The following is a 10000-nucleotide window of genomic DNA, read 5'->3' as shown; positions in this document are numbered from 1 at the left end:
TCCTCTCCTCTCCTCTCCTCTCCTCTCCTCTCCTCTCCTCTCCTCTCCTCTCCTCTCCTATCATTCCATTCCTCTCCTCTCCTCCTCTCCTCCTATCCTCTACTTGCCTCTCCTCCTCTCTTCTCCTCCTCTCCTCGTTTCCTCTCCTCTCCTGCTCACCTCCTCTGCTTCTCTCCTCTCCTCCCCTCCTCTCCTTTCCTCTGGTCTTGTTTCCTCTCCTCTCTTCCTCTCCTCTCCTCCTCTCTTCCTCTCCTCTCCTCCTCTCCTCCTCTCCTCTGCTCCTCTCCTCCTCTCCTCCTCTCCTCTCCTCCTCTCCTCTTGTTTCCTCTCCTCAGGGTTAGGCAGGGCAGAAGAGCAGAACAGAGCAGGAAGCATTACAGCAGGGTAGAACAGAGCAGGGTAGAACAGAACAGGGTAGAACAGGGTAGAACAGAGCAGGGTAGAACAGAGCAGGGTAGAACAGAGCAGGGTAGAACAGAACAGGGTAGAACAGAACAGGGTAGAACAGAGCAGGGTAGAACAGAGCAGGGTAGAACAGAACAGGGTAGAACAGAACAGGGTAGAACAGAACAGGGTAGAACAGAGCAGGGTAGAACAGAGCAGGGTAGAACAGAGCAGGGTAGAACAGAGCAGGGTAGAGCAGAACAGGGTAGAACAGAGCAGGGTAGAACAGAACAGGGTAGAACAGGGTAGAACAGAGCAGGGTAGAACAGAACAGGGTAGAACAGAACAGGGTAGAACAGAGCAGGGTAGAACAGAACAGGGTAGAACAGAGCAGGGTAGAACAGAACAGGGTAGAACAGAGCAGGGTAGAACAGAACAGGGTAGAACAGAGCAGGGTAGAACAGGGTAGAACAGAACAGGGTAGAACAGAGCAGGGTAGAACAGAGCAGGGTAGAACAGAGTATAGTAGAGTAGAGTAGAGTAGAGTATAGTAGAGTAGAGCAGGTAGAATACAGTATAGTAGAGCAGGATAGAGTAGAGCAGGGTAGAATACAGTATAGTAGAGCAGGATAGAGTAGAGCAGGATAGAATACAGTATAGTAGAGCAGGATAGAGTAGAGCAGGGTAGAATACAGTATAGTAGAGCAGGATAGAGTAGAGCAGGGTAGAATACAGTATAGTAGAGCAGGATAGAGTAGAGCAGGATAGAATACAGTATAGTAGAGCAGGATAGAGTAGAGCAGGGTAGAATACAGTATAGTAGAGCAGGATAGAGTAGAGCAGGGTAGAATACAGTATAGTAGAGCAGGGTAGAGTAGAGCAGGGTAGAATACAGTATAGTAGAGCAGGATAGAGTAGAGCAGGGTAGAATACAGTATAGTAGAGCAGGATAGAGTAGAGCAGGGTAGAATGCAGTATAGTAGAGCAGGATAGAGTAGAGCTGGGTAGAATGCAGTATAGTAGAGCAGGGTAGAGTAGAGCAGGGTAGAATACAGTATAGTAGAGCAGGATAGAGTAGAGCAGGGTAGAATGCAGTATAGTAGAGCAGGGTAGAGTAGAGCAGGGTAGAATACAGTATAGTAGAGCAGGATAGAGTAGAGCAGGATAGAATACAGTATAGTAGAGCAGGATAGAGTAGAGCAGGGTAGAATACAGTATAGTAGAGCAGGGTAGAGTAGAGCAGGGTAGAATGCAGTATAGTAGAGCAGGATAGAGTAGAGCAGGGTAGAATACAGTATAGTAGAGCAGGATAGAATACAGTATAGTAGAGCAGGATAGAGTAGATCAGGATAGAATACAGTATAGTAGAGCAGGATAGAGTAGAGCAGGATAGAATACAGTATAGTAGAGCAGGATAGAGTAGAGCAGGGTAGAGTAGAGCAGGATATAGTAGAGCAGGATATAGTAGAGCAGGATAGAGAAGAGTATAGTAGAGCAGGGTATAATACAGTATAGTAGAGCAGGGTAGAGTAGAGCAGGGTAGAATACAGTATAGTAGAGCAGGATAGAGTAGAGCAGGGTAGAATGCAGTATAGTAGAGCGGGATAGAGTAGAGCAGGATAGAATGCAGTATAGTAGAGCAGGATAGAGTAGAGCAGGGTAGAGTAGAGCAGGGTAGAATACAGTATAGTAGGGCAGGATAGAGTAGAGCAGGGTAGAGTAGAGCAGGGTAGAATACAGTATAGTAGAGCAGGATAGAGTAGAGCAGGGTAGAATACAGTATAGTAGGGCAGGATAGAGTAGAGCAGGGTAGAATACAGTATAGTAGAGCAGGGTAGAGTAGAGCAGGGTAGAATACAGTATAGTAGAGCAGGATAGAGTAGAGCAGGGTAGAATGCAGTATAGTAGAGCAGGATAGAGTAGAGCAGGGTAGAATACAGTATAGTAGAGCAGGATAGAGTAGAGCAGGATAGAGTAGAGCAGGGTATAATACAGTATAGTAGAGCAGGATAGAGTAGAGCAGGATAGAATACAGTATAGTAGAGCAGGATAGAGTAGAGCAGGATAGAGTAGAGCAGGATAGAGTAGAGCAGGGTATAATACAGTATAGTAGGGCAGGATAGAGTAGAGCAGGATAGAGTAGAGCAGGATAGAGTAGAGCAGGGTATAATACAGTATAGTAGAGCAGGATAGAGTAGAGCAGGGTAGAGTAGAGCAGGATAGAGTAGAGCAGGATAGAGTAGAGCAGGGTATAATACAGTATAGTAGAGCAGGATAGAGTAGAGCAGGGTAGAATACAGTATAGTAGAGCAGGATAGAGTAGAGCAGGGTATAATACAGTATAGTAGAGCAGGATAGAGTAGAGCAGGGTAGAATGCAGTATAGTAGAGCAGGATAGAGTAGAGCAGGGTAGAGTAGAGCAGGATAGAGTAGAGCAGGATAGAGTAGAGCAGGGTAGAATACAGTATAGTAGAGCAGGATAGAGCGGGGTAGAGCAGAGCAGCACCTGGGTCATTAGCATGCTGCTGTCAGACTCTCGTCTCCCCTCTCCGCCCGAACGGGGCCGGCCTAACAAACACCTCATTAGCATAAACACTGCATATTCAAAACATGCCAGCCTGCCAGAGAAGGGCCATGTGGGACTATCACACACACACATACACGCGAGCACACACACACATACACACACACCACACACACACACGTACACACACATACACACACACACATACACACTCAACACACACACACACACACACACACACACATATGCCTTGTTAATGAGTGTAATTATGCAGATTAGCGTCCGTGAGCTGTTGCCATGTAGCACCAGGCTGTCTGACATGTCAGATGCGCTGCATATGAGGGGCTGATGGGTAAACATGCGTCCCACAAGATGACGTGTCTTTAATGGGAGTCGCCCGTCTGGAACAGGATCAAGATCACATGTCCACTACTGAGTCATTCACATATTTACTTCATCACCAGGCACACACGCTTTACATAAACACGCCTGACGCAGAAATAATCCAATCAAATCAAACTTTATTTATATAGCACATTTCATACACAGATGCAACACAATGCGTTTTGCAGAGAGCAATGGGGAGGTGGGCGTAGGTCCCACCCCTATTCAAGAGGGAAGCAAAAAAACAGTTTCACCTGGGGGCCAGAAAAAACACTAGAAGGTATTCCCTGACCTCAATGAGACGATCGAGCTCCTGGAAAATGTTTGTCTATTGGCTAAGAACATATTCAGGGCAGTAAACATGGGCTAGATACTTCATAAGAGAGACATGACTAACAGTAGAGTGCACAAATAGTTACAGAGAAGTTGCCTACATGGTCGGCCGTTATGTGTTGGCTATCCCTGTGGTCTCTAATATGATATTTAAGTGAATCATATAACAGAGCACAGTAAGCACTTAGCAGAACAGGCTCATAGAGAATGGCGCAAGGCAGAGGTGGGGAAACAAAGCAGAGAGCCAATAATGACGCCCAGCCTGGTAACTGTGATGATGTGTGTGAAACAGCGCCTCTCATTTTCTAAAGAGTAGTGACTGACAGAGTGACTGACAGAGTGACTGACAGAGTGACTGACAGGTAGTAGTGACTGACAGAGTGACTGACAGAGTGACTGACAGAGTGACTGACAGAGGACCCTAACATATTAAGCACATGGATGGTGCGGGGGTGACTGCTCTGGCCACGCCTCCCAGGGAAACCTTCACATCACTACGGGCCACAGACAACTCTTCTAATGAAAAGGCTCTCAAACACACTCCTTTCTATTTCTAGACAGAGTGTACAGGGGCCTCGCTACAGACAAGAGCTGAGAAAGAGAGAGAGAGAGAGGTGAGGGAGAGAGAGAGACAGTTCAGAGGGAAACGAAAGAAATAGGAGAACTCATACGTCCCTCAGGATTGATAGTTGTGATTTGTTACGCCTCGTTAAGGAAATCCTTTAATCGGGGTCCTGGGGGGCTTGAGATAGACCCGTGTGCACACAGCCACAGAACATCACGGAGATTATTGAATAATGGTCGATAATCACCACACCTCTTTAGCACATCCCACTGAGTGGTTTAATCACCACACCTCTTTAGCACATCCCACTGTGTGGTTTAATCACCACACCTCTTTAGCACATCCCACTGTGTGTGGTTTAATCACCACACCTCTTTAGCACATCCCACTGTGTGGTTTAATCACCACACCTCTTTAGCACATCCCACTGTGTGGTTTAATCACCACACCTCTTTGAACAAGGAGGGAGGGAAGGACAGAGGAGAGGTAATTGAACAAGGAGGGAGGAAAGGACAGAGGAAGGAGGGAAGGACAGAGGAGAGGTAATTGAACAAGGAGGGAGGGAAGGACAGAGGAAGGAGGGAAGGACAGAGGAGAGGTACTGGAACGAGCATCACGTCTGTGTTCTGTGAACGACACCTCCTCTGTCGTCTGCGTTTCCTCGGCCGTCCTGCGGCCATGTGTGTGATCATCCCGTCTAAAGCCCGGAGTGTGATTGGCTAAATCAAGGCTGTTCTGCGGGGGAATCTGGGGAGTGTGATTGGTGGAAAGTGTCCTCGGGAGTTTATGATGTCCTAGGCTACCAATCGCCCTATTAGAGCCAGGCGCTGGGCGCAACATCGGGGAACATTTGCAAACCATTACTGTGTCGCCTTAATGTTGTTTACGACTGAAGAGCAATTTTATTGGACACTTCGATGGGATGTTTTTTTTCTCCGATGCTTACTCCGTGTGTTTGCTGCCAAATTCTTTCACCCCATTATTTGTTTTAAAGCTACAGAAAGACACTGTCACCAATCTTCAACAGTGGCACACACACACACACACACACACACACACACACACACACTACTGTCTAGCTTACTGACATTCTAATGTGGTTAAATGGATATTGGTGAATACTTTCCCCTGCTGACCAGCAGCATGTATTATGCATGGCCCCAGGTCATCAGGTATTCAGAGCGCTCCATCAGGGGCCGAGCCGCTCCCAGAGACCCAGCGGATCTCCCAGAGTTCACAGGGCTAATGGTTGACCTTAAGGCTTTTGTTTGGGGAGCACTGGCGTGGTATGACAGCTGCCTGCTGGCCTCTCTGGCACACACACCAAAACACACACACGCACATCCACACTCACACACACACACACACACACACACACTGAAAAAGGTCTGAAAAGGTCAGTTGGCTTATAATTCCCAGAGCAAAGCTTTTTTGAGGGAGCACCAGTTGAAACGCTCTTTTACTGATCTGATAGCGTCAGATGTGCTCAGCCCAGAGCTGACATAATCCATCCATCCAACTCTTCATTCATTCATTCATCCATCCATTCAGTGGCGTGCACGGGGGGGGCAGGGGGGGGCGACTGCCCCCTGGTGCCAATTTGGTTTAAAACACTGCGCTAAAGTGCCCTCTTGAGTGACGAAAACTAGAAGAAGTGCCCCATCAGCTTCCCTTAAAATGATGAAAACGGGAGGATGTGCCCTAGAGGCTGTTCTCTTGAGGGATGAAAACGGGAGGATGTGCCCTAGAGGCTGTTCTCTTGAGGGATGAAAACGGGAGGATGTGCCCTAGAGGCTGTCCTCTTGAGGGATGAAAACGGGAGGATGTGCCCTAGAGGCTGTCCTCTTGAGGGATGAAAACGGGAGGATGTGCCCTAGAGGCTGTCCTCTTGAGGGATGAAAACGGGAGGATGTGCCCTAGATGTAACTGGCTTTAGCCAATAGCTGGCTGGCTTTAGTTTAGCTAAGGTGTTAGTTCACTAAATAGGTTGGCTACCTTCCTAATGCTACTTTCCTAATCGTTTGTAAAATAAAACATTTTAAACATACTTTTTTTGCCTGGATTGCAACAAACCATTTTTTGCCTGGATTGCCTACATAATCTTAATCAAGAATTGGACAATGACTATTTCTGTTAGGGTTTTGGTGGAGGACCCAAGAGCAGACATGATTGGGGTGAAAGCCCGTAGGCGCGTTTATTGAGATCTGGGGAGTGTCAGGCAGTAACGTGGTCCGTCAACAGGCGTGGGTCAGGCAGTAACGTGGTCCGTCAACAGGCGTGGGTCAGGCAGTAACGTGGTCCGTCAACAGGCGTGGGTCAGGCAGGAGCGTGGTAGTCGTACAGGCGTGGGTCAGGCAGGAGCGTGGTAGTCGTACAGGCGTGGGTCAGGTGGTGACGTGGTCCGTCAACAGGCGTGGGTCAGGCAGTAACGTGGTCCGTCAACAGGTGTGGGTCAGGCAGTAACGTGGTCCGTCAACAGGTGTGGGTCAGGCGGTGACGTGGTCCGTCAACAGGCGTGGGTCAGGCAGGAGCGTGGTAGTCGTACAGGCGATGGTCAGGCGATGACGTGGTCCGTCAACAGGCGATGGTCAGGCGATGACGTGGTAGTCATACAGGTGATGGTCAGGCGATGACGTGGTAGTCATACAGGTGATAGTCAGGCGATGACGTGGTAGTCGTACAGGCGATTGTTCACTCGTTCACTCACTCCCTATTCCCTATGTAGTGTTCCCATAGTGAACTACATAGGGAATGATTAAACGTTTTTCGGACACTACAAGAAACGTCATTCCGTTGGATATTCATGGACGCAAGCAGCGCGCGCTACTGTCTTCTTCACGTCTTCTCCTTCGGTAGAACATGACAGCGTTGCATTGTGGTATACGGGAGAAATTGTAGGGTACATTGTATGTTCACTAGAAATCAACGTGGATTGTGGGTATTTTGTAGTGGACTATATAGTGAATGAAATTAACCGTTGAGAAAAAAAAAAGGCGGACGCACTATATAGTGCACTATATAGGGAATAGGGAACGGTTTCGAACACAGCTTGAGTCTCCTCCTGCTCTCGACCTCCCTGCCCTCCCACCACACGTCACAAGATCAAAGCCTGTGATTGGACGATGAGATGAGCAGACGAATTGGATCCCCTCCTGGACAATCATGTCTCTTTTCTCCTTTGTTTAATTGTTACTCAGAATTTCAGCTACATGTCTCTCACGGTCAACGAATCACACGTGTCACACTGGTTTTGTTGGCGGGATTTAACTGTAAATTGTTTCCGTCTAGCTATGTACTCCAGACAAGTCTGCAAAGCAGCAAGACGTGTTGTGATGTTTAGAATCAAAAGCCTGGAAAGTGTTAGTGGTTAGGATGCAGGATTTGTGGGAGAACAACTCCATGTTTAGACAGCTTGGTGTTAGAAGGAAGAAGCTTCCGGAAGGATTACCTCTCCCTCTTTAGATCCCAGTAGCCTCAGCCCCTGCTGCTGATCACGGGTAGGGAGGGAGGGAGGGAGGGAGGGAGAGAGAGAGAGAGAGAGAGAGAGAGAGGGGGAGAGAAAGGGAGAGAGAGTGAGATGGAGGGAGAGAGAAGGAGGGAGATGGAGGGAGAGAGGGAGGGGGAGAAAAGGAGGGAGAGAGAGAGAGAGAGGGAGGGGGAGAGAGAGAGAGTGAGATGGAGGGAGAGAGAGAGAGAGGGAGGGAGATGGAGGGAGAGAAGAGAGTGAGAGGGAGGGGAGAGAAAGGGAGAGAGAGTGAGATGGAGGGAGAGAGAGAGAGAGGGAGATGGAGGGAGAGAAGAGAGAGAGGGAGAGAGAGGGAGATGGAGGGAGAGAAGAGAGTGAGAAGGAGGGAGAGAGAGAGAAGTAGTGACAGAGTGAGGGGTGAGAGGACATGGATGATGCTGGCGTAGTTCTGTGGGCCTCGTTAGACTCCAGCACTTCAGCGAGGGCTTGTGGAAGGACCATTACTGAAGTGTGTGTGTGTGTGTGTGTGTGTGTGTGTGTGTGTGTGTGTGTGTGTGTGTGTGTGTGTGTGTGTGTGTGTGTGTGTGTGTGTGTGTGTGCATCCTCTGTTATCTGTAAAAACACAGCTTGCTTGCTGGCTGGGCAGGGAGAGATTTCTGATTGGCTGAGAGGAAGGGGGATGAATTACCAGCTACTAAAGGCCTCCGACTCCCAGCATGCACCACGGTCTGTCATGACAGAGACCTGGAGTGTGTTTGAGTGTGTGTGTGTGTGTGTGTGTGTGTGTGTGTGTGTGTGTCTGTGAGACATTCCAACCCCCTGCTAACAGGTTGCTGTGTGATTTGCCTGGAGGAGAGGGCGTGTGTGTGTGCGTATATGTGGGCGTGTGTGTGGGCGTGTGTGTGGGCGTGTGTGTGGGCGTGTGTGTGTGCGTGTGTGTGTGTGTGTGTGTGTGTGTGTGTGTGTGTGTGTGTGTGTGTGTGTGTGTAGATAGGTCCTAAGAAAGTCTAAAACCAGTCAGAGTCAGAGAGGTCAACCCTCATCTGGAGTCTGCTAATTACAATGTTCTGATCGACTCTATGAAAGACTTATTGTAGGTCTAAAAGTACTAAGGTTGAAAGTTTCTGGTCACCCAGGTTCAGTCATAAGTCATGCAATGTTAACTAGTGCTGTTTCAGTGCTATGGTGAGGACGAAAGCCAGATTGAAATTTTCTATTAGAATTACAGTCACAGTTGCCATGACAATTCTAATTTCCCCAGTTGCCATGGGGAAAATCCCAGTCAGCAGGGATTGATTTGCATTCACTTCATCCTCCCAGAGATTAAACCCATCCTGAACACTAACACCCTACACACTAACACCCTACACACTAGCACCCTACACACTAACACCCTACACACTAGCACCCTACACACTAACACCCTTCATCCTCCCAGAGATTAAACCCATCCTGAACACTAACACCCTACACACTAACACCCTACACACTAGCACCCTACACACTAGCACCCTACACACTAGCACCCTACACACTAACACCCTACACACTAACACCCTACACACTAACACCCTACACACTAACACCCTACACACTAGCACCCTACACACTAACACCCTTCATCCTCCCAGAGATTAAACCCAGTAGAATAGAAAACACAGCACATGAACAAACAGAGGGTATGTAATGATGGAGCCAGACTGAGAGCTTTGAATGAATACAGACAGGAGTGCGTGAGTGCGTGAGTGCGTGCGTGCGTGCGTGCGTGCGTGCGTGCGTGGGTGCGTGCGTGGGTGCGTGCGTGGGTGCGTGCGTGGGTGCGTGCGTGCGTGCGTGAGTGCGTGCGTGGGTGCGTGCGTGCGTGAGTGCGTGGGTGCGTGCGTGCGTGAGTGCGTGCGTGCGTGGGTGCGTGCGTGGGTGCGTGGGTGCGTGCGTGCGTGCGTGGGTGCGTGCGTGCGTGCGTGCGTGCGTGCGTGCGTGCGTGCGTGGGTGCGTGCGTGCGTGAGTGCGTGCGTGCGTGGGTGGCAAGGCGAGTACTGTTCTTCTACTAGTGTGCTTTCAATGAAGACCCTCTCTCACCGCAGGTAAAGCATGGTGGAGCTGCTGTCATGTGGAACAGCAGCCCTGTCTGATGTGTGTGTGTGTGTGTGTGTGTGTGTGTGTGTGTGTGTGTGTGTGTGTGTGTGTGTGTGTGTGTGTGTGTCTATGTGTATGTGTGTGTGTGTGTGTGTGTGTGTGTGTGTGTGTGTGTGTGTGTGTGTGTATGTGTGTGTGTGTGTGTGTGTGTGTGTGTGTGTGTGTGTGTGTGTGTGTGTGTGTGTTCCAGGTGTGCCCCGGTCAGTGA

The 10000-nt window shown here is 49.1% G+C and overlaps 1 protein-coding gene across 1 annotated transcript in view; it reads left to right on the top strand.

The window, feature by feature from the left end:
* Positions 1 to 10000, top strand: part of LOC311326938 (protocadherin-15-like) — a gene marked incomplete at both ends in the record, with an annotated part of 148762 nt that overhangs the window by 125300 nt on the left and 13462 nt on the right. Inside the window, one exon of the mRNA XM_084459917.1 lies at positions 9983 to 10000. This exon is cut by the window's right edge and continues 92 nt beyond it. Within this exon, the coding sequence (XP_084316043.1) occupies positions 9983 to 10000 (18 nt within the window). The remainder of the gene's footprint in view (positions 1 to 9982) is intronic.

This window comes from Borostomias antarcticus (assembly GCF_949987555.1).
Source record: "Borostomias antarcticus genome assembly, chromosome: 29".
NCBI classification, from domain to species: domain Eukaryota; kingdom Metazoa; phylum Chordata; class Actinopteri; order Stomiiformes; family Stomiidae; genus Borostomias; species Borostomias antarcticus.
This window is presented reverse-complemented; position numbering and strand designations above follow the sequence as displayed.